General features: G+C 39.6%; 1 protein-coding gene across 1 annotated transcript in view; it reads left to right on the forward strand.

Annotated features, from left to right (window-relative positions):
* Positions 1-23,484, forward strand: part of LOC135217385 (peptidyl-prolyl cis-trans isomerase sig-7-like) — a 68,827-nt gene that overhangs the window by 43,928 nt on the left and 1,415 nt on the right. The window contains exon 3 of the mRNA XM_064253228.1: positions 18,717-18,968. Coding sequence (XP_064109298.1) covers positions 18,717-18,968 — 252 coding nt within the window. The remainder of the gene's footprint in view (positions 1-18,716; positions 18,969-23,484) is intronic.

Here is a 23,484-nt window from a genome sequence, read left to right on the forward strand (position 1 = left end):
AAAAATACACAAAAAGGTCGAAAATCATCATAATCTCAAATTTTTGTTGTAATCTAACCAGAACTTATTTTTTTGTTTATTAATACTGTGCTAAACTATAAAGGATTTTTATCAATAGTATGCGTTTTTTTAAAGCGTCGTTAACTCGGAGCGTCGGAAGCGTCAGCGTTCGTAACACCTCGGAACAAGCGTCGTAACCCAGGACGGATTTTTTCCATTGAATATTTAAGAAAAAAAAGCGTCGTAACTCGGAACGTCGTAAGCCGGAACCGTCGTAACCCGGGGACCGCCTTGTTATATTTTTAATATGGATGAACTAGATAATGCCATCAACTCTTTGTCATCCCTCCGCACCAGGATATGATAAAATATTTGAAATTATAGAAAAATTAGCTCCTATAGCTAAATCATATTTATTAAAATTTTATAATAGTATCTGGCTAAAACGTGTCTTTCCTGATAAATGGAAACATGCCATAAAAATTCCAATAAATAAACCATGAAAGGATGCAAGTAATCCATCCAATTATAGACCGATATCCCTAACAAGTTGCCTATGCAAAATCTTAGAAAAAAATGGTTCATGCACGATTAACGTATGTAATAACCAAAGAATCCATTTAACACCAACACAATCTGGGTCAAAATAGCTGGCAGATCAACCCTATATCCCTTAACACATTTTTTAGGTCATAGCAAAAAAGGCTTTTGAACAAAAAAAGAAATTACAGTAGCTATATTTTTTTGTTTTATATAGAAAAAAGCATACGACACAAAACTGGAAACATAACATCACGCAAAAAATCCACTCCAAGGGACTAAGAGGCCACTTACCAATATTTATTAAGAACTTTTTAACAAACAGAACTTTTCAAGTAAGAGTAGAAAATTCCTACTCAGTAACCTATAAACTGGAAGAAGGAATCCCTCAAGGTAGTGTCTTGAGCTGTACATTGTTTGCTTTAGCAATTAATGACATTACTATATATTTGCCAAGTGGTGTAAAAAAGTTTATATGTTGATGAATTTGCTATTTACTATACGAGTAGCAATTTGAGACATGCTCAGAAAGTTCTCAATACTGCCATTTCAAGTATATGTAGTTGGACAAATTCAGTTGGATTTAAATTTTCAACTGATAAAACAAAAGCAATCATCTTCTAAAAAGACAGAAGATGGCTGAAGCACCAAACAACCAAACTTCACCTTTATAGCACTGAAATACAATTTTGTACAAAAATCAAATATCTAGGAGTGATATTTGATCAACATTCAAATTGGAAAGAGCACATCAAATATATAAAGCCAAGGGCATCAAAGCCCTTGCCATATTGAAAAAGTTGTCTTAAACGAATTGGGGAGCAAAGCGAGACATTTTATTAATGATATATAAGGCAACAGTCTTATCCATAATAGATTACTGCTGTCCAATATATTCATCTGCCTCAGAATCTGCATTAAAAACTCTCGATGCAGTGCATCATGAAGGCGTGTGATTGTGCACAGGAGCATTCCGATCATCCCCAACAAGCTCGCTTCTGGTAGGAGGAGGTGTGTTGCCTTTGAAACATCACCATAATTTAATAACAATACGGAGAGGTCTTTCACTACCAGCAGGATCATCATCTGCAGCTGACTGCTTTCAAAATTGCAATCCAGAAACAGAAGTTCATAGTACTAGCTCTTTCCCAAAAAGAGCTAAATACCTAATAAACTTACATAACATAAATCCAATTTTTCACCCACCAATAGAATTGTTACCCCATGGATGTTAAAACGTATAAACATATGTACCTCTCTATCTTACCTACTTGACAGACAAATGAATACAGTGGTCCCCCCGTATTCTCGTTCTGGATTCACGGACGGACTCGCCCATTCGCGGAATTTTCTGACAAAAATAATCACTAATTAGTGTATTTTGATGTTTATTTTCATGACTAAATAAATTTTTATGATACAAAAATGATTTACTAATTTTCAAATATTAATTTTGATTAATACTGTACTAGTAAGTTTAATAAGTTTAAATGATATCACATAATAAAAATAATAATTCTCTCTCACTCTCTCTCTCTCTCTACTACTACAAAGATGTGTTTTTTTGTATGATAAATAAATGATTTACTATTTTCAAATATTAATATTAATTTATACAGCAATAATATCAATTCATTATAAAGAAAATACCATAGTGAATTAGTAAGATTTTAACTTATAGATTTAAAAAATTGTGGAAGAATGAAGGAAATCCCAGTATTCTTTCTCTAACTCCAGGTATTAAAACTGTCATACGTATCAAGTTAAGTGAGGCAGGAGGGGGAAGGGGAAGGAGCTGTTGTGCTGTTGCCATCAAGTTGCTCATAGAAATTCCCCCCCCCCCATCTCTCTCTCTCTCTCTCTCTCTCTCTCTCTCTCTCTCTCTCTCTCTCTCTCTCTCTCTCTCTCTCTCTCTCTCTCCAAGTGGTCAAGAGACTCATAAAGAAAATATACATAAACCAACATATTCCGACAAAGAAAATGAATAAGGTGAATCTTGTGAATATCCTAATTGATGCATTAGGAAAAAGAATGCCAAAAGCATGCAAACTGTGTAAGGTTTGGTATAGCATAGTCAATCCACCAAAACCTAATCAGAAAATGTGCTGCATGCAACATCCGACCCATCCACAGTGTGCTGAGGTAATACAAGATTTGAGAAAAGATACAAGAATTTTTTGTTCAACATGTCTATCATGGATAGACAATGTTTATTAAATCAAGATTGAATGTACAAATAGTTGAGGATGAAGAAGAAGAGAAAAGAGGAAGAAGAAGAAAAAGAAAAAGAGAAAGGAAAAGTAAGAGAAGTAAACAAAAATGAAATGACAGAAAAAAAAATAAGGAAAACAAAGAACAAGATAAAAGTATGGATGCAGAGATACTCATTGATACTACATATGAGGCAATAAAGCAGCATACCTACGAAGAAATAAATTAACGATATGACAACAGAAAAGCAAATCCCGAAGAGGCTCTACCCAGATCTATACAATGACGGGAAAGAGGAAAAAATAGACAAGAAAGACAAAATCTGCAACCTTTTGAAAAGAGGGAATTGCAGATTTTGGAGAAAGATGTTACTACAAACATCCTAAGATATGTCAAAACTATGAAATATATGGTAAATGTGCATACTTAGATGGATGGGGATGATTGCAGAGATCTGCATCCAAAAATATGTAAAAACCTAAAAGAAGAAAAGGAGGTGTAAGTTCGACAAAAATGCAAATATATGCACCCTGTAGCCATGAATCATAATCAAATAATAACCAACCAAGTAATAAAATCCAAAATAAGAAAGAAACAAATAAGAGAGAAATCAAGAATATCAGGTAAGAGAGAAAAGCAAACCAACATGAGATATGCAGAGGTGTCAGCAAAAAATTTCAAAGCATCAGCTCCGAAATTCTACTCAAGAGATAATAACTGTATTTATTATGCAAGAGGATATTGCAGAAACGGAGAAAATTGCAGATTCAGACACAAAATGAATAATTATGATGAAGGAAGATCAAATATTATGGAAAAGTTGGATTTTTAATGTCAGAATTTCTGGAAATGAAAAAAAGAACACATACCAGAACAGGAAAGAGACATGGGAAAATCCTTATTACTACCAGTATTAAATAAAGGAGAAAACATGCAAACCATCATAGTGATGATGCGCAGGGTTTAGTTACGAGTAACTCAAAAAGAAAAATAGAGTACTTAGAAGAACTAACCCAAAATGAAAAGAAAATAGATATAATGAATATAAGTGAAACCTGGTATTCCCAGGAGACTGGGAATGATGATCAAATAAAAGGGTTCCAAACTTATAGATCAGATAGAAAAAATAGAATCAAGGGGAACCGCAATATATGGGAAAGACAAAAAACAAGGAAAATATATGAGAAATATAGTAACTCAGAATGTGAACTAATAGCGGTAGAATTTGAATCTGCAAAAATTGATGAACATAGTAATATATAGACCTCCTAATACTAAAGAGTTTGACTTAATAATTGAAAAATTGGACGATATATGTAGAAATCACAAGGACTGGACTATTCTCCTATCTGGTGACTTCAACTTTTCCTTTCGTAGAATGGAAAGAACGAATAGGAGATTGTGGTTGTACTTATACATATAAAAAAGAGAGTAATAGTAGTGCAGAAGATAAAGAGGCAATTTGAAAAGCTATTAGATATGCTACTAGAATACAACATTCACAAATAAATCACCTGCCAACAAGAAAGGAAAATACTTTAGACCTAGTATTTGTGAACGAGATGAATTATGTTTAAGAAATAATAGTTTATAATGCGAATATTTCAGACCATAATGTCATAGAATTAACAGTTCATTCCAAAGCAAGTGAAAATAGAGATAAGCAAGAAATGAAAAAGTGGGAAGGATATGGAAAATACAACTTCTAACAGTAAAAATATAAAATGGTCAGAAATTAATGAAAAGAATTAAACAAAGATTGGGATAACATTTTCGTAAGTGATACATAAGGGTAAATACGGAGATATTATATAAAATATTAGGAGAAAAAATAGTGGAAAAATATATACCGAAGAAGAAAAGTAACATCATTCATGCATACCAAGAGACAGAAGGATCTTGTTTCCAGAAAATCAGAAAGTGGAAAAAAGGTCTTGCAAAAGAAAAAATGCATGGAAAGTTATAGAACTAAAAAGTTAAGATAGAAAATGCAGAACAAAAGATTATACAATCAAAAGAAAATGAAAAACGGGACTTGGAAGAAAAAAACCCTATTAAATATCAAGCAAACCCCCAAGCTATTATACTCATATGCGAAGAAGATGAATAAAAGAAGAATAGAAATAGGCCCACTCTGAGAATTGAAGGAGATTAACGAATGAAAAAAAGGAAATTTGCAACATACTGGCAGAACGATATAAGAGAGAATTCACCCCTAGAATAGATAATGAAGATAATGATATAGAAGTAAGGATGAAAATAGTGAATATTTAGCTGACATAGATATTAATGAAAGCTGATATTGTGCAGGCTATTAATGAAATTAAAAATGGAGCTGCTGCAGGGCCGGATGGAATTCCTGCTATTTTGTTAAAGAAAGTAGTTCATTCTATCGCAAAGCCACTTGCAATATTATTAAGACAAAGTGTAGATACAGGCAAGATTTATGATGAGCACAAATTAGCATATATTACCCCTACTTTCAAAAGTGGATCAGACTAGAGGCAAGTAATTATAGGCCTGTGAGTCTAACATCACATATTATGAAAGTGTATGAAAGGGAATGAAGAAAAAATATTATGAAACATTTAATAAAAAATAATTTGTTTAATTAAAGGACAACATGGTTTCGTACCCGAAAAAGTACACAAACCCAACTGTTAGTCCACCGGGAGAACATATTCAAAAATATGAAAAGCGGAAATGAAACAGATGTGGTTTATTTAGCTTTGCAAAAGCTTTTGATAAAGTAGACCATAATATATTAGCGAAGAAAATTAGAAAACACAATATCGTGGATAAAGTAGGAAGATGGTTAAAAGAATTTTTACACAACAGAAAACAGATAGTTATTGCAAACGACGAGAAATCGGATGAAGTCAAGGTAATATCCGGTGTGCCGCAAGGTACGGTGTTAGCTGCAATACTGTTTGTTATTATGATTGAAGACATAGACAATAATGTGAAGGATTCGGTATGAGTAGTTTCGCAGATGACACAAGAATAAGTAGAGAAATTACTTGTGATGAAGATAGGAACGCTCTACAAAGAGACCTTAACAAAGTATATGATTGGGCAGAGGTAAATAGGATGGTATTTAACTCTGATAAATTTGAATCAATAAATTATGGAGACAGAGAAAGAAAGCTATATGCATATAAGGGACCTAATAATGAGACCATCACAAATAAGGAAGCAGTTAAAGACCTTGGTGTGATGATGAATAGGAACATGTTATGCAATGATCAAATAGCAACTCTGTTGGCAAAATGTAAAGCAAAAATGGGAATGTTGTTACGGCACTTCAAAACAAGAAAAGCTGAACACATGATTATGCTTTATAAAACATATGTTCGTAGTCCACTTGAATATTGCAATATGATATGGTACCCCACTACTATCAAAAGGATATTGCACAAAATAGAGAGTGTACAAAGGTCCTTTACAGCTAGAATAGAAGAAGTTAAGGACCTAGACTACTGGGAAAGACTACAATTCTTAAAATTATATAGTCTAAAAGGAAAGGAATAAGAAGACGCTACATGATAATTCCAGGGCATGGGGAAACAGATAGAAGGAATAGCAGAAAAATATCATGGAACTAAAAATATCAGAAAGAGCAAGCAGAGGTAGATTAATAGTGCCCAAAACTATACCAGGAAAAATAAGGAAAGCACACAGGACATTAATCCACTACGCACCAGCATCGATAATGCAGCGTCTATTCAATGCGTTGCCAGCTCATCTGAGGAATATATCAGGAGTGAGCGTAGATGTGTTTAAGAATAAGCTCGACAAATATCTAAACTGCATCCCAGACCTCCAAGATTGGAAGATGCAAAAATATACCGGAAGATGTACTAGCAACTCTCTGGTAAGACATTAGAGGTGCCTCACACTGAGGGACCTGGGGCAACCCGAACAAGATGTAAGGTCTGTAAGGTAAGGTCCTCTCTCTCTCTCTCTCTCTTTTACTGAGACTCGAGATTTTTTTATAGTACTTGTACTATATGTTTTTCATACTTTCAAATAATAATAATAATAATAACTGTAATTACAAAATTCATATGTGATAGTATTAATAATAATAATAATAATAACTGTAATTACAAAATTCATATGTGATAGTATTTTAAAGAAATAAAATACTAATCTATCCATGTCACTTTTAATTAAGGCTAACTCTCTCTCTCTCTCTCTCTCTCTCTCTCTCTCTCTCTCTCTCTCTCTCTCTCTCTCTCTCTCTCTCTCTCTCTCTCTCTCTTTTACCGAGATAAAAGAATTTTTATGGTACTAGTATGTAAAATGTTTATTGATAATTTCAGTTATTTAATAATAATAATAAAACTGTAATTACAAAATTCATAATGGTAGTATTTTAAAGAGATGAAAATTACCTTTATGGTAAATGGACGTGTTTATTATATTTTCAAATAATAATAATAATAATAATAATAGAAGTAGTAATAATACGATAACTAATTTCAAATGAAAATTCTTCCCTTCGTCTTTTTCTGTATCAATTTCCCTACCTCAAAACTCCAGTGACGCTCAGAGCTGGGAAAGTAACAATGTCATACAATGGTCAACGAATTTAATGGTTTTATGTAATTCTCTCTCTCTCTCTCTCTCTCTCTCTCTCTCTCTCTCTCTCTCTCTCTCTCTCTCTCTCTCTCTCTCTCTCTCTCTCTGAGACGAGATCATTTTCATGGACATGTATGTAATAAATTTATCATTGATATTTTCCAATAATAATACTATTAACTGTAAGTACAAAATTCATATCTGAGTATTTTAAATACAATAATCATTCCATTTCTCTCTCTTAAATACTGTAAGGACAATCTCTCTCTCTCTCTCTCTCTCTCTCTCTCTCCTCTTCTCTCTCTCTCTCTCTCTCTCTCTCTCTCTCCTCTCTCTCTCTCTCATCTCTCTCTCCTCTCTCTCCACAAGATACTTGTTATACATTTGGTGTTTCTATTTCTTCCTTTTCTCTCTCTCCTCTCAGCAAAAGAATTGATAGACAGACAAACATAATTGCACAGTCCTCTCTTTCTCTCTTCTCTGGAGAAATATATGTATAATAGTAGCCGTATGAAAGAAAATGTGCATGACTGAATACTTATGGGGGGGACTGAATTACTTTCACATACGTAACTAAGTCATGCAGTACGTACATAGTATGTATTTATGTATAACCATAAAATGTAAGTTTTGTACATGAACTTCCCTGCCAGATATATACTTAGCTATAGTCTCCGACGTTCTGACAGAATTTCAAATCTCGCGGCACACCCGACAGGTAGGTCAGGTGGTCTACCCTACCCGCCGCTGGGTGGCGGGTGTATGAACCAATCTATCTCTCTGGCCAGATTTTTTTTTGTCGCTGAAGCGATAACAACTGTTGTCGTTTCATTCCGATATATTCTTCATTTCTCGCTTGCCTGGAGATTGATTTGGACATTTTGGTGACGTATTCGCTCTATTTTGGCTTGGCATACACTGATTGTGGACCGTTATTGACTTTGCACTGGATTTTCCTGTAGAATGTTCTGATTTTGATTCTGTTTCCAAAAAAAGGCCGGTTTTGGTTTAGAGTATGTTTGAACTGATGGATGTAAGGTGAGGTTACCGAAACTGCGGTGACCCTCACACTATCTGTGTTAAATGTAGGGGGAATGTGAATGTTCGTTTAGTAACCCGTGTCAAGAATGTGAGGTTTTGAACGAAGATGAATATAAGGCTCTTTCTTCTTATATTAGGAAACTTGAAAGGGATAGGGTACGTAAAGCTTCTTCAAGGAGTTCGAGCAGGTTGAGAATGAGTGAGAATGAAACTAACATTAATGTAGTTTTAGAACCTTCCTCCCAGGTCTCAGCTCCTGCTCCCCGCACCGAAGCCGTAGATTCATCTTCGGAAGCGGCGGCCTCAAAAGCTTCCTTGTGTTACTAAGGGAAGACAAGAATCTTCGTACTGATCAAGGTAAGAGTGTCAGTGATGATAAGTGCAGTGTACCCAGTGATGTGGATGGGTGCGTCTGACCGGCTCCTTAGTGCCTCCAGGCCTAGACCTCTTCCAGACTCCCAGTTCCAGTGGAGGAGGAAAGTTGAAAGTCGCAGGAGGGCTAGGGAGAGCCCCCACCGGTCAGGCAGTCCCCGTCCCCTCGGCAGATCCTGAAGTTCGCTCCCAGGTTCTGCCTTGGATCGTAAGAAGAAGAATATTCTTCGTCAGTGTTTTTCGTCAATTCCTCTTCTCCTTCGCCGAAGCGTGGTTGGAGCTCTAAGGAGGCGTCACGCCCGTTGAAGAGGGCTGCGGAGGCTCCCTTCAGTACGTTAGCGTCCAGCCCAGAAGACTTTTCTGATGTAGCTTTCCTTGCAAGCAAAGAAGCCTAGGAGATCCTGTGATCGCCCTCCTTCTCCCGCTCCTCGCGCTGAGCTGGCTTCGGAAGAAGATCCTGGGGACTCTCCTTCTCGAGTGCTAGCGGGCCTACAAGCTCAGATCACAGCCTTGGCGGACTCCTTGGCATCGAGATCGCGTAGAAGGAAGGATTTGTCTCTCCCTATCAAGAGATCGAGGCGCTTTTCGTCGGAAGAGCGCTCTCCTTGTAATCGGCGATCTCCTTCGTTTGGAGGCATTACTTCTACACCATCGTAGGATTTGCACGAGAGGAACACCACTCCCGCTCGGAGGTGTCGAGACGCCATTCGTCGGATAGGCGCTCATTGGACTATGAAGATATTTCCCCAGATTCCTGCCTCGGGTAGAACGCTCCACCCCTTCTGTTTCTCCTTCTTCTAGATTTTCGTGCAAGAAGAGAGTGTCGCTCAGGTCATAGAAGACTTATTTCGTCGTCTCCGTCTCGTCTTTCTTCTCGCCTTCTCAGAGAACCTAGGGAATGCCCTTCTGAAAGTAGGCGCGCTTCTCCTTCCGACTACTGTCGTCGGGCGTCGGATAACGTGACTTGTAGGCGCTCATCGCATGGAGTTCGCTCCTCCCCTGTAAGACATCAAGAGTCTAGTAGGAGCCCTGCGCCTGGTAAGCGTCCTTCTTTTAGTAGCTGTTCTCCTGGAGAAAGACGCCTTGATCCTCGTTTGCTTCGTTCTCCTAGTAGCGCTCTTCGTTCTCGAGACTCCCTACTCCTGATCGGCCTCCTCTTCTTGCTAGAAGTCAAGAACGCCTCAAGCGCCCTGCTTCTGTTAGGCCCTCGGGAAGCCTTACAGACATTCTCCACCCCTTGGTAAGGACCAAGATCTCGTTGAACGCCCTGTTGTTCCGTTTAAGCGCTCGGAGCATAGCAGCCGCTCTCCGCTTCGTAGGCATCAAGAGCCTCTCAAGCGCCCTGCTCCTGATAGGCGCCCTATTTTTAGCAACGTTTCGCCGCTTGGTAGGCGCCAGGATTCCCCTAAGCGCCCTGTGACAGATAGGCGCTCTCCCTCTCGTAGTCTCCCTAGGGATAGACGTGGTCTTTCTAGGGAAGGGAGTCCCTCCTCTTTTGCTGTTAAGAGTTTGTCTTCATTTAGGAAGGAATGCGATATGAGACAAGAATTTTCGGATAAGCGTCCTTCTATTACGACTCGTCGTTCTCCTGTACGCCGCTCTACTTTGGAATCTTTACTCCTCATTCAAGGACGTACGTTTGTCTCCTTCATTCTCACTGTACCCCAGCTAGGAAATCATCTAAGGATTCTCATAAGGATCCTCATCCTCGTTCTCCTCATCCTCATTCTCCTCTTCAAGAAGACCAGGAAGCCTCTGAGGAAGAAACTAATACATCGGCAGCAGTTTCTTCGTACAAGAAGCTCACAGAGCTTCTCCTTCAGGAGTTCGGAGAGTCTTTGAGCCCTACTGCTCCTCCTTCTCCACACTCGGTTTTGTCCCACAGCGAAAGCAACGAAAGGATCTTCGTGTGTGAGAATGAAACAGACTCTTTCTATGAAGAAAGCGCTCAAGAGTTTCGGGTCATGGATGCGTACTAAAGAAGAAGCGGGGAAAACTATGTTTGCCTTCCCTCCGTCGAAGCTTTCAGGATGGACAGGATTTTGGTATGAGACAGGAGAACCCTTGGGACTGGGTCTTCCGTCTTCAGCTGACGCAGATTTTTCGGCACTAGTAGACGCCACTAGAAGATCAGCTTTGAATTCGGCCAAAACTACGTGGGCAATGAATGAAATGGATCACATTCTAAAAGCCATTTTTAGAGTCTTGGAAGTTTTCAACTTTCTCGATTGGTCCCTCGGAGTCCTAGCCAAGAAAACTCGAGGACCGGACACGTTTTCTCCGGAGGATTTGAATTGTGTCTTATCCTGTATGGATAAATCGGTGAGGGATGGGGCCAGCGAAATAGCTTCACTGTTTGGAGCAGGGGTCTTGAAGAAAAGATCAGTATTTTGCTCATTTTTAACAAAGTCTGTCTCACATGCTCAGAGATTGTCTTTGCTTTTTGCACCTCTCTCTACGCAGCTGTTTCCTAAACACCTGGTTCAAGACATTTCGAAGGCTCTCTCTGCAAAAGCTACGCAGGACCTTCTAGCGCAGTCTGCAAGGAAGCCGCGCCCTACCTTCCAGACTAAGATGAAGAAAGCTAAGCCGACCTCTCAGGAACCCTTTCGAGGGGCTTCTACCTCTAGATCCTCTTCGTTCAGAGGTCGGAAACCAAATAGAAGAGGGAGGACTTTTACGAAGTCAATCAAACCTCCCAAGTAAGACTCAAGTCCTTCAGACAACTGTAGGCGCCAGGCTTTTACAGTTTGCAGAAGTCTGGGCCCAGAAAGACGCAGATGCCTGGACCCTGTCAATTTTGAGGAAGGGCTACCTCATCCCGTTCTCTTCGAGGCCTCCCTTGACGAATACCCCGAGGGAGTTGACGGCCAGATACAGGGACCCCATCATGAATCAAGCCCTCCGACTAGCGGTAGATCAGATGCTGGAAAAGGAGGCGATCGAACTAGTGGCAGATCATCTTTCGGCAGGCTTTTACAACCGCCTGTTCCTAGTTCCGAAATCCTCAGGGGGATGGAGACCGGTGTTGGACGTAAGCGCCCTGAACTTCTTCGTCGAAAAGAAGAAGTTCATGATGGAGACCACTGCCTCGGTGTTAGCAGCACTCCGTCCAGGGGACTGGATGGTGTCCTTGGACTCACAGGACGCTTACTTCCACGTACCAATCCATCCTTCCTCGAGGAAGTTTCTAAGATTCATGATGGGGGGAAGAATCTTCCAATTCAGGGCCCTGTGTTTTGGCCTCTCCACGGCCCCCCAAGTCTTTACGGCCATCATGAGGAATGTAGCACAATGGCTTCACCTAGAAGGGGTGAGGATTTCGCTCTACCTCGACGATTGGCTTATAAGGGCCAATTCCAGAGATCGTTGTCTGAAGGACTTGAAGAAAACCCTGGATTTGACTTATGCCTTAGGACTTCTGGTCAATCTGCAAAAGTCAAGTTTGATTCCCGCTCAAGAATGCGTTTATCTGGGGATCCAGATGAACTCTCTGAGTTTTCGGGCTTTTCCGTCACAGGAGAGGATAGCCCGGGGACTCGAAAAAGTAACAACCTTCTTAGGGAAAGAAGTATGCACAGTGAGGGAGTGGATGATCTGCTGGGGACGCTCTCCTCACTGGAGCAATTGTTTCCCTAGGAAGGTTGCACCTGAGACCGCTCCAATTCTTTCTTCATCGGAATTGGAGTCGTCCTTCTCAGGATTTGAAGTTCTCCCTGTCAATTTCTCATCAAATCAAGAAGGAGTTAGCATGGTGGGCGGATCCCAACAAGTTCTCGCAGGGACTGTCTCTTCAATCCCAGAACCCCAGCCTGGTGGTGTTCTCCGATGCGTCGGAAACAGGTTGGGGGGCGACTCTGGGAACCAAGGAGGTGTCAGGAACCTGGGTGGGGGACCAGTCTTCCTGGCACATCAACAGGAAAGAACTAATAGCCGTGTGGCTTGCTTCTGAAGGAGTTCGAGTCAGATGAATGACAGGAGCAGTTGTGCAAATAAACTCGGACAACACCACGGCTCTGGCATACATCAGGAAACAGGGGGGGACGCATTCCTTCTCTCTTTACGAAACAGCAAGAGATCTTCTTCTGTGGACAGAAGAAAGGGGGATAAAACTTCTCACCAGATTCGTACAGGGAGAAAGGAATGTAAGGGCAGATCTCCTCAGCAGGAAAGATCAGGTCCTTCCCACAGAGTGGACTCTGCACCAAGATGTTTGCCAGAGCCTTTGGAAGTTGTGGGGCAGGCCTCTCTTAGACCTGTTTGCAACTTCAAAGAACAAAAGACTGGATCTGTATTGCTCGCCCATCTCGGATCCAGGAGCAATAGGGATAGATGCTCTCCTACTCGATTGGAAAGGACTCGACGTATACGCGTTTCCCCCCTTAAAGATTCAGGGGTTGACTTTAAAAAAGTTCGCAGAGTCAGATTCCGCGAGGATGACTTTGATAGCTCCCTTTTGGCCAGCACAAGATTGGTTCACAGAGGTGCTGGAATGGCTAGTGGATTTTCCAAGATCGCTTCCTCTAAGGAGCGATCTACTCAGACAGCCCCACTTCGACAGGTACCACAAAAACCTCCCCGCTCTCAGTCTGACCGGCTTCAGACTGTCCAGAAACTGGTCAGAGCGAAAGGCTTTTCGTCAGCAGCTGCTAAGGCAATCGCTAGAGCAAGGAGGTCTTCCACCTTAAGCGTGTACCAGTCGAAGTGGGATGTCTTCAGAAGATGGTGCAAGAGGAATAACGTTTCCTCTTCCAGTACCTCTGTGAATCAAATTGCAGACTTCTTTTTATTCTTAAGACAAGAATGTGGCTTAGTCGTTTCGACGATTAAAGGCTATCGTAGTATGTTGGCGAATGTCTTCAGGCACAGGGGCCTCAACTTATCGGAAGATAAGGACCTACAGGACCTTATTAGGTCTTTTGATACAACGAAAATGCAGTCTCCTAAGACACCTAGCTGGAATTTGGATGTAGTCCTTCAATTCCTTGGGTCCTCTAAGTTTGAACCCCCTAATTCAGCCTCATTCAGAGACCTTACCAGGAAGACTCTGTTTTTGATGGCTCTAGCTTCCGCCAGAAGAGTGAGTGAGCTTCAGGCGATTGATGGTAATGTGGGTTTTAAGGAGGACTCTCTCATTTGCTCTTACCTTCCGGGTTTTCTTGCAAAGAATGAAAACCCATCAAGTCCATGGCCCAAGAACTTCGAGATTCGTGGGTTATCTTCTTTGGTAGGAGAAGAACCCGAGAGAACTCTTTGCCCAGTGAGAATGGTGAAATACTACCTTAGAAGAAAAGAGCAACTGAAAGCCAACCGAGAGGGTCCTGTGGTGGTTCAGTAAAAGACCCTACTCGTCCATCGTCGAAGAACGCATTGTCCTTCTTGAGAAGTCTCATCAAAGAAGCACACGGATCCTGCAGAGAAGAACATCTTAGGCTTCTTAAAGTGAAAGCACACGAAGTAAGAGCCATAGCAACTTCTCTTCCTTTCAACAAGAATATGTCCGTGCGAAATCTGATGGAGACAACATTCTGGAGATGTCAGTCAGTGTTCGCGAACCACTACTTACGTGATGTGAGAATCACTTACGAAAAATGCTTCGCCTTGGGCCCGTACGTATCTGCGGATTCAGTGCTGGGGCAGGGAGCTGGAACTCATCCTGTTTAGTAGTATAAATTTTTTCCCCTTGTATTTGTTGTTGTTGGTTGCCTTAAAGAGGATGCATGAAGGCATCTCTTTAGGTCGTAATACTAATCTTTAGTAGTTTGGTTAGGTGGTCTGATAAGTGTGGCTCCTTGCAGTAGTAGTGGTTAGGACCTGTTAAGATAGGGACGAACTCCCTTTAACAGGATCCGACTTGGATTCTACCACACAAAGGGATCATATATCCCAGTGGTAGATCCGAGAGTCTTTCAGCATCAGGTCACGTCCTAGCTGTAGCTCTCCAGGCAACGCAGACTCAGAGACAGTATCAATGAAGTCTTCTGCCTGAACAGGTAAGAACCAAGGTTATTTATATCCTACAATATCAGTTGTTTCTTATCTCTCCTTATTACTTTAGCTGTCTCTTACCCTCCACCAAGGGTGCCAATCAGCTAAGTATATATCTGGCAGAGAAGTTCATGTACAAAAATGATATTGTTAAACTACAATAAAGTTTTGTACATACTTACCTGGCAGATATATATGTCTAATGGCCCACCCAGCCTCCCCTCAGGAGACAGGTGAAAGAAAAAAATCTGGCCGGAGAGATAGATTGGTTCATACACCCGCCACCCAGCGGCGGGTAGGGTAGACCACCTGACCTACCTGTCGCGTGTGCCGCGAGATTTGAAATTCTGTCGGAACGTCGGAGACTATAGCTAAGTATATATCTGCCAGGTAAGTATGTACAAAACTTTATTGTAGTTTAACAATATCATATTTACTTTAAAACAGTATTAATAATATTTCAAAGATTAATATGAACCACAATAGGATATTTTATGTATATTTGATGAAGGATGGTCTTTTTAGGGATACTTTGGTGTTTGCATGTTCAGGATAGGAGTTTATGAGCACTTTTAGAGGGGGGTTTCAAACATTCGCGGATTCTAACTATTCGGGGGCGGGGTCTGGTACGCATCCCCTGCGAATACGGGGGGACCACTGTTGTACAGAAGTATACTGCCAACATGCTTTGGAGCACATTAGAAGAAAAGGAGACAAATTCATGGTATATACAGACGGCTACAAAAATAATATTTGAGTAGGAGCATCTGCATATTCGAAAAATATATTAATCAAAAGAAGCCTACCTTTAATATCTTCAGTATATACTGCTGAACTCACGGCCATACAAATGGCTCTTGATATGATATCTGAGAAAAAAGCAAGTGTGTGTACTATTTTCAGTGACTCACATAGTGCTATAGATGCTATAAGTCAGTATAAACCAGTAAACCAAATAGTACAAGAAATACAAGTAAAGATTCATCAACTCCTCCAATCAGGATTATCAATAGAAATATGTTCAATTCCAGCACACGTGGGAATAAAAGGAAATGAAAATGCTGAGTCTGCTGTCAAATTAGCCTGCACTATCCCTCCAACAATTACACATGCCCCAGTGTCAGACTGGATAACATCTGTCAAACCATTGATATACCAATGTTGGAAAAGAGAATGGTCCTTAGTGCCAACCACAGATAAGCATAAGAGTATAAAAACTGAAGTGTATGCATGGAGGACATCTTCACAAAAAGAAAGATCAGAAGAGGTAATCCTAACAAGGCTTCGTGTAGGACACACAAGATTCTTGCATGGTCACTTGATGTCAACACCACATGCTGACCCAGTGAGGTGTAATAGATGTCAAACACCCATGGCAGTGTAATATTTACTTGTTGAATTTCCAAATTGCACCCAATAAAGCTTAATTTATCTACAAAAATAAAAAATGAAAAATATTTTTGCTAAAAGGAAAGATTTTTCAATTAACACCATAAATTTTTTTTATTAAAACATGTTTCTTAAATAGTATAATTTTTTTCTATTTTTTATTTTATTTATTTTTATTTTTTATTTAATTTTTTTTTTTTTATTAATCCCTGAGAACCAGCCTGAGAAGAGTCTACGTAAGACTCAGAGGTCTGGAAAACATTCCTCTCCTCTCTCCTCTCTCCTCTCTCTCTCTCTCTCTCTCTCTCTCTCTCTCTCTCTCTCTCTCTCTCTCTCTCTCTCCCTCTCTCAGGATTAATGCCTGAAAAGAGCCTTTATTAGGCTCAGTAGGCAGTAGCAGAAGATGCGCTACAACATCCATGGGACAATCTGGACGTGTACGCATTTCCTCCATTTTGCCTAATCTGTCAGGTTCTGAACAAGGTAATGCAGTCTCAGAACCTCAAAATGACTCTGGTAGCCCCTTTATTGCCGAAGGCAGAATGGTTTGCGGATCTGTTGGAACTCCTAATAGATGTGCTGAGAGAGTTACCTCCGTGGAACAACCTACTATGTCAACCGCACGTGGAGAGGTACCATCAGTCTGTGCAGTCCCTATCACTTCACGGGTGGAGACTGTCAATTATCTCCTGCGAGCGAGAGGCTTTTCTCAGAAAGCAGCAGCACAGATGGCAGGAAATATCAGGTCATCTGCAGCGGTCTACCAAGGAAAATGGTCTGCGTACTTTGATTGGTGTCATAGAGGGAACTTGTCTCCACTCGGAACCACTATTCAACAGTTAGCAGATTTTCTGATATATCTCAAGGACAGAAAGGCATGTCTGTATCTGCTGTAAAGGGATACAGGGCTGCTCTAGCCTCGGTCCTGTGGTACAGAACCCCCATACGAGCCATTGAGACAGGCCACAGATAGAAGCTTGACCCTGAGGGCAGTCTTGCTATTGGCCCTAGCCTCAACCAAAAGGCTGGGGGAGCTGCATGGTCTGTCATATGTGGTGAAACATTCAAGAGGTTGGAAGTCTATGGTTTTGTAATTTGTCCCAGAATTCGTGGCCTAAACTCAAAACCCATCAGTAGTGGATGGCAGGTTCGACTCCTTTTCCATACCTTCTCTGACAGAATTTGTAGACAATGATGCTGAAGAAATGCTGCTATGTCCTGTCAGAGTACTAAGAGCGAACTTAGGAAGAATGCAGCATCTCAGGCCAGGGTGCCGAAGGCTTTTTGTAAGCACAGGACTGAATAAAACGGAAGTGTCCTGGAACACACTATCATTTTGGCTTAGAGAAACTATCAGGAATGCATACATGACAGAAGACATAGGGTCAAATAGCCTGGAGAGAGTTAGAGCTCATGACATCAGGGGCTTGAGCGCTTCTTTGGCATTCAAGAAAAATATGCCTGTGGAGAGGATTTTGAAAGCTGGTATTTGGCGACGCCAAACAACTTTCACTTCCTTTTATTTAAAAGATGTTGCCCATAGATCCTTGGACACTTTTTTTTCCCTTGGGTCCAGTGGTGGCTGCCCAGCAGGTAGTATAGCTCATCCAGAACCCCTGGCAGGGCAGTTTGTGTCTAGTCTAAGATGAAGGTATGAACGTAGAATGAACGAGATGACTGGTCTTTCTTCTTTACTACTTTTCTAACTATGTACTCCTTTACCTACAGGCAGTATGTAGGAGAGTACCATGATGAGCTGGAATGGACTAGATGTAGGCGAGGGGGACAGCCAAACTGTAAAGATAATCTAGAGTGTAGGATACTTTTCAGTAGCAACACACACTTCTCAATAATAGGAAGAGAGTGGGGTAATAATAGATCTAGATACAACGGACAGGAATGGTTTATGAGAACGGATAGCTCTCCACCTTCCTTAATACAATAAACCATGGCATTGTATGAAACACCCAGATACGGAAACCAATAGATTCTCATATATCTTTGGTTCAAAGGTTAATAGTCCATTGTATTAGAATACATCTACTGTTCGGAAATGGATAAAGGCGGCAAGCTCCCAGTCGGTTATAGAGACTTACCTCCCACCAATAAACAAGTCTATCATAATGTTATGACCGAAGGCTTATTTCGTATATGAGCAAATGACAAATTCTTAACCAATTTGTATTTTTCATAACTAACAAACCTGAGGTCTTAACATTAGGATAATACTAGCGCCAAGCTGGAAACCGGTAGAATTAATAACAAACTTGTGAGATCAAGGGACTAGTATTGGCATCTGTACCAGGTCATGGGGTATTGTAGTTCCCAGAGTGACCTTGGTGTCTCGTGACCAATCAGTTACTTTTCCAACCCAGTTTAGACTGTTAGAAGGGTGGTTAGAGGTGGGCCTTATCTGTTAAGACCTCAGGTTTGTTAGTTATGAAAAATACAAATTGGTTAAAAATTTGTCGTTTTTTTTTTTGGAGATGTTTCCTTAGATGGAGTAATATTTGAAATACTTATATTCATTAAAATCAAATTTTGTTTATCGTGGGGAAATTGTTCACACAGCTATTTGTTTGTCTCTACAGAGATTCCTCTCCATATGAAGATAGGAGACGGCGAAGCCCTTCTCCATATCAAGATAGAAGACGACGACCATCTGTCTCTCCAGAAAGAAGATATAGAGGAGGTATGGACAGAGAAAGAGGGAGGGACAGAGAGAGAAGTCCCCGTGATCGGGATGGCTATGATCGAAGAGATAGACATCACGTAGACTCGCCCCGAGAATTCTACCGACGCTCTCCACCACCACCTCGAACATCTATGTCACCAAGGGATAGGTAAGTTTTAATATGTGCAGACTTACTCTCTGAATGAAAAAAGGGAAGTGTGTGGTTCTTTTATTTTATGACAGAACTTATAGTAGTTATTGCTAAGCACTGTACTAAGCTTTCAATATTTTCATGTACAGTAGACTAGATCGACAAAGGGCTTTGGGTTGAGGTGGTGGTTATAAATTTTGAGAGCTGTGCAGGTACTAAGATATGCTCAGCCCTTTCAAAATGACTGGTAAAGTGTAATACTTCAGGACAAAGCTCAGTTTGATGACACAAAAATGCAGTATACAAATTTATATTACAAATAATAAGTATACATATTAATTACAAATAGTGCTCAAAATACAGTTGTTTTGTGATGTAAAACATTTCCAAGTGTGTGTGAGTATTTGTAATGTAAAGTATGGAGTTTCACTCCACTTAAGCTTATTATAAAAAAAAACAGGGCTTTCAGCTTTAAATGCAATTGAATATCCTTTTTCATGTAGAATGTCAACAGTATATCATTTTAATAGCAAACTCATCAGTGCATTTAACCCACATGATGGATGCAGTGTTGTAAGTTCAAAGTTTTTTTTTTTTTTTTTTTTTTTTTTAATAGGTTTAGCATACTTTTTAAAACAGCCTTTATGATAATAGTTGTTCTATTTAGGTTCTTAACAGTAATGACAATTTTTTTCAGTCTTGGTATCTTGATATTGACACCCCGAGATAAATTTTTCCATGCAGTGTATTATCTATTGTTTAGAAAGTTTCGGTGCTTGTTCTGAGTGCCTACCTTTAACTTGATTTTTGTTTTTTGGTCTTAATGTCAGCCCCACAAATATTCAAGTTACCTTTGGCATCTTAGTCAGCCCCGTGGGTACCAATCCAGTGTAAAGTTGGTGAGGTATCTGGACAGACGGTGGATACCAACCAAAACAACATAAATAGAAAAGTGTAGGATCATCTTTGCCAGCATCTCTGCTTACAGTTCAGTTGGAGGAGTTGGCATTAGCTTCATTACAGAACAAGGCCATGCATTCAAAGATGGAGACAGAAAATTTTGACTGCTGTGTTTTGTCCAGCACACTTAAGCTTTAGTTTGTTTACAATAATCAGGAACCTCCAACATCAGTCAAGCTTGCATCTTCATTGGTGAAGCTTAGTGAACCTGGTTTTCTTGCAAAGAGCTAGGGTTGTTCCTTTGTGTTTTCTCTGTTAACATTGGTCAGGAGTAACTTTCCTAGACGCAATTCCTCTCTCTCTTTGTGGACGTCTCTCCCAGACCTTCAGTAAGGTTAGGACCAACTTTAGCATAGGATAAGAATGTGCTGGTTCCTCAAATTCTGGAATACAGGTACTCCTCGTTTAACAATGGGGTTCCATTCCAGCGACCACGTCGTTAAACAAATTCGTCATTAAGCATGTTGTTCTCTATACTTCAACTAATAGCATTAATTTTCAGTCATATATTATACATGGAACTAGTTGCCGACATAGCCTACTACTTGGCTAAGTTCTGGCAATCCTTTTTATCATTTTATTACTCATATATTTAAACTTAATCATTTTATAACTTCATGGTGCATAATTTTCTTTAAAATGGTATACTTTATTTAACACATTTAGCCTACATTCCCGAGTTATCCTAATAGTAAGTCCATATAGTACTAAACTTTTCTCAGAATCTGCAGATTATTATCAGTGATTTTCATAGCCTAAATTTGGTATTTAATGATTATCGCTATTTGTGTCTTCGTCATTTATTTTAACTGTAGAGGGTAGTGAGATGAAAATAACGAATGAATTTCAGTAATCACAGTACATTTGAATGTTGCTGCCAAAACGTAAACAAAGCACACCTTCATCTATTGAGGAAAATGAACTCTAAACTACTATTCGCTAATGGGATAAACATTTTCTAGCATAGATAAAATTTTATGCTTGCACTTCTTACCTCAAGTATCATTCGATCTCGTAGGTGACATATCAAATGTGTAAGTACACAGTTGTATAAAATAAATTATCAAAACTGTATCACATATAAGTCGTTCAAGCATACTAAGAATAAGGAATTCATGCATGCCAAATGTCTTATTATTTTGATTAGTAGATTTGACTAGGTAGAGACTGCTCAAGTGGAATATTTAAAAATATATATGTTTATTTTCAAGTTAATATAAAAAAAAATTGACTAAACACAATTTCTTTTCATTACTAAGAATTTTCATAAAAATATGGCATAATTTTTGCGCTCTTGAAGTTGTCAACAATACGTGGTGCCACCGTGTTGGCCGTGTAATGAACTAATGGCAGCTGAATCAAGTTGAACCGTGTACTATAGAATACCGATTTAATAGGTTCAACTTTATAGGTTGAAGCCTTATTGTTTTAGCCATGGGTTTCAAGGTTTTCAAAACCTAGGCTAGGCTAGATTATCGACACTGAGTAGCCTTTCTTTTGGCCACCACTCCCAATACATATTATTATTATTATTATTTTTTTTTTTCCCCCCCTCTCTCTCCATGTTGCCGTGGGTTGTCGTTAAATGAGGAGCACCTGTATTTTATTTTACAGCAAATTGATCCCAGTAAGAGAACCTGGGATTTTGTCAGGTAGCACCAGATATTGGGCTAGTGGTGGATGGAAAGCAACATACTATCTCCTTGGAATTGAAGCCATTGTTCTTTGTCCTTCAGACTTTTACCAAGACAATCGTTAGCGCCTCAGTGGCGTGGTCGGTTTGGTCTTGGCCTGTCACCTCTGTGGCCACGAGTTCAATTCTCGGGCATTCCATGAGGGGTGAGAGATGTGTATTTCTGGTGATAGTTCACTCTCAACGTGGTTTCGAAGTCACGTAAAGCCATTGGTCCCATTGCTGAATAATCACTGGTTCCATGCAACGTAAAAACACCATACAAACAAAACCAAGACAATTGTTGGAGTTTTCAACAGACCACCACAGTAGCCTTCTGCAGGTCAGAAACCAATGGGGTAAAGATCAGTATCTATTTGTCAGTTTTGTTGCAAGTTGTGACAATTTGTTATATTTCTTTATGGCCTGTCAGTAGCCACAGCACGTTTACTTCTGGATCTTTTTCAACTAGGATTTCTACTACAAATCCCTTCCAACTTGAGAAAGGTTCATGAAACAACTGTACATATTTTCAGGTTCCACACCAGCCTTGCACCTTTACACCTAAAGGGCAGTAAGCAATGCCTTTGTTTTTGGAGTTCATTTTTCCATCCATTTCTCCTTATTTAAAAATAATTCTCTACCATTTAGTGTGGCAGCTTCCTTTGTGCATGTGATGAGAAGATCAGTGATCCACTTGACAGCCGTATTCCAGTGTTTGTAGACCATGCCATTTACCTTCATCCCCAGGTCAGTGTCTGCAATCCAGGCTTATAGGTCAGCCTTTTCCAGAGCATATTGGAACCTTAATTCATTGAATGATTACTTCCATGGATGCCTAGAGGTATTCCTAGTGGAACATTCCATCCTCTGGATGAGACTTTTTTTTTTTTAAAGTTCTTAGTCTTCAGTGGGTTGTTCTTTCACCATTCCAGTTGGCCTGATGTTTTAGATCATATAACTGCCATGTGGACTGTTCCAGCTTTGCTGTAAGAGTGATCAGTTAAAGCGTCAAAAGGCACAGACACTTTATAGGCGAGGAATAAATTACCCGAATACCCATGGTGGCCAAGAATAAATCTTAAGTAGTTTGGAAGGAATAAACATGGTTTACATTATCTAATTGGAAATCAGCCTTTTGGGAGTTGTAAGGAAAGTTAATGTAGATAGTTACTATGATTAACCATTATCAAGTATCTGGTAATCCAAAGCCCAACCCACAGGAAAACCCTTCCAGTAATTCCAAAAAATGAAAAATGGATGCTTTATGTAACCAGTGAGAACAGCATTTATAAAATGTCATTCTCAAGATCAACTTACACTTATGATGAATGAGCCTAGAGTCTTGGAAAGCTATAATAGATTCCAAAAACTAGACAGAAAGGGTAATATTTTTTTTTCTATATCAGCATTCTCTACTTAGACAGAGAGTACTCCCACATCATACACCAGATCTCTCAGCAGCTTCCTTGTCCACAATATTTTCATTTTTATATTGATTTTAAACTAATTTGAATACAAATACTTTTAAAAAACCTATAATTCAGAATGAATGCTCCAAAATAACCGTATACTTCCTTTATTTGGAATTGTTTTAATTACTGCAGTTAGAGTGAAGTACAGTGGAAACCCCCCCCCCCCCCAATATTCGCATTCTCTGGCTTTACGGACTCTCACATTCGCAGATTTCTCTTGGGGACATTTCCCTGCATTATTCGTGGAAAATTTGCCTATTCACGGTATTTTTCTGAGAAATATCCAGATTTTTTTTTTTTTTTTTTTTTTTTTTCTTTTTTTTTTTTTTTTTTTTTTTTGTGTGTGAAAAAACTATTTAAAAAAACTTTTTTTTTTTTTTTTTTTTTTTTTTTTTTTTTTTGGTGTGAAAAAACTATTTAAAAAACA

The sequence above is a fragment of the Macrobrachium nipponense genome, chromosome 7, assembly GCF_015104395.2.
Source record: "Macrobrachium nipponense isolate FS-2020 chromosome 7, ASM1510439v2, whole genome shotgun sequence".
In the NCBI taxonomy this organism is placed as follows: Eukaryota; Metazoa; Arthropoda; class Malacostraca; order Decapoda; family Palaemonidae; genus Macrobrachium; species Macrobrachium nipponense.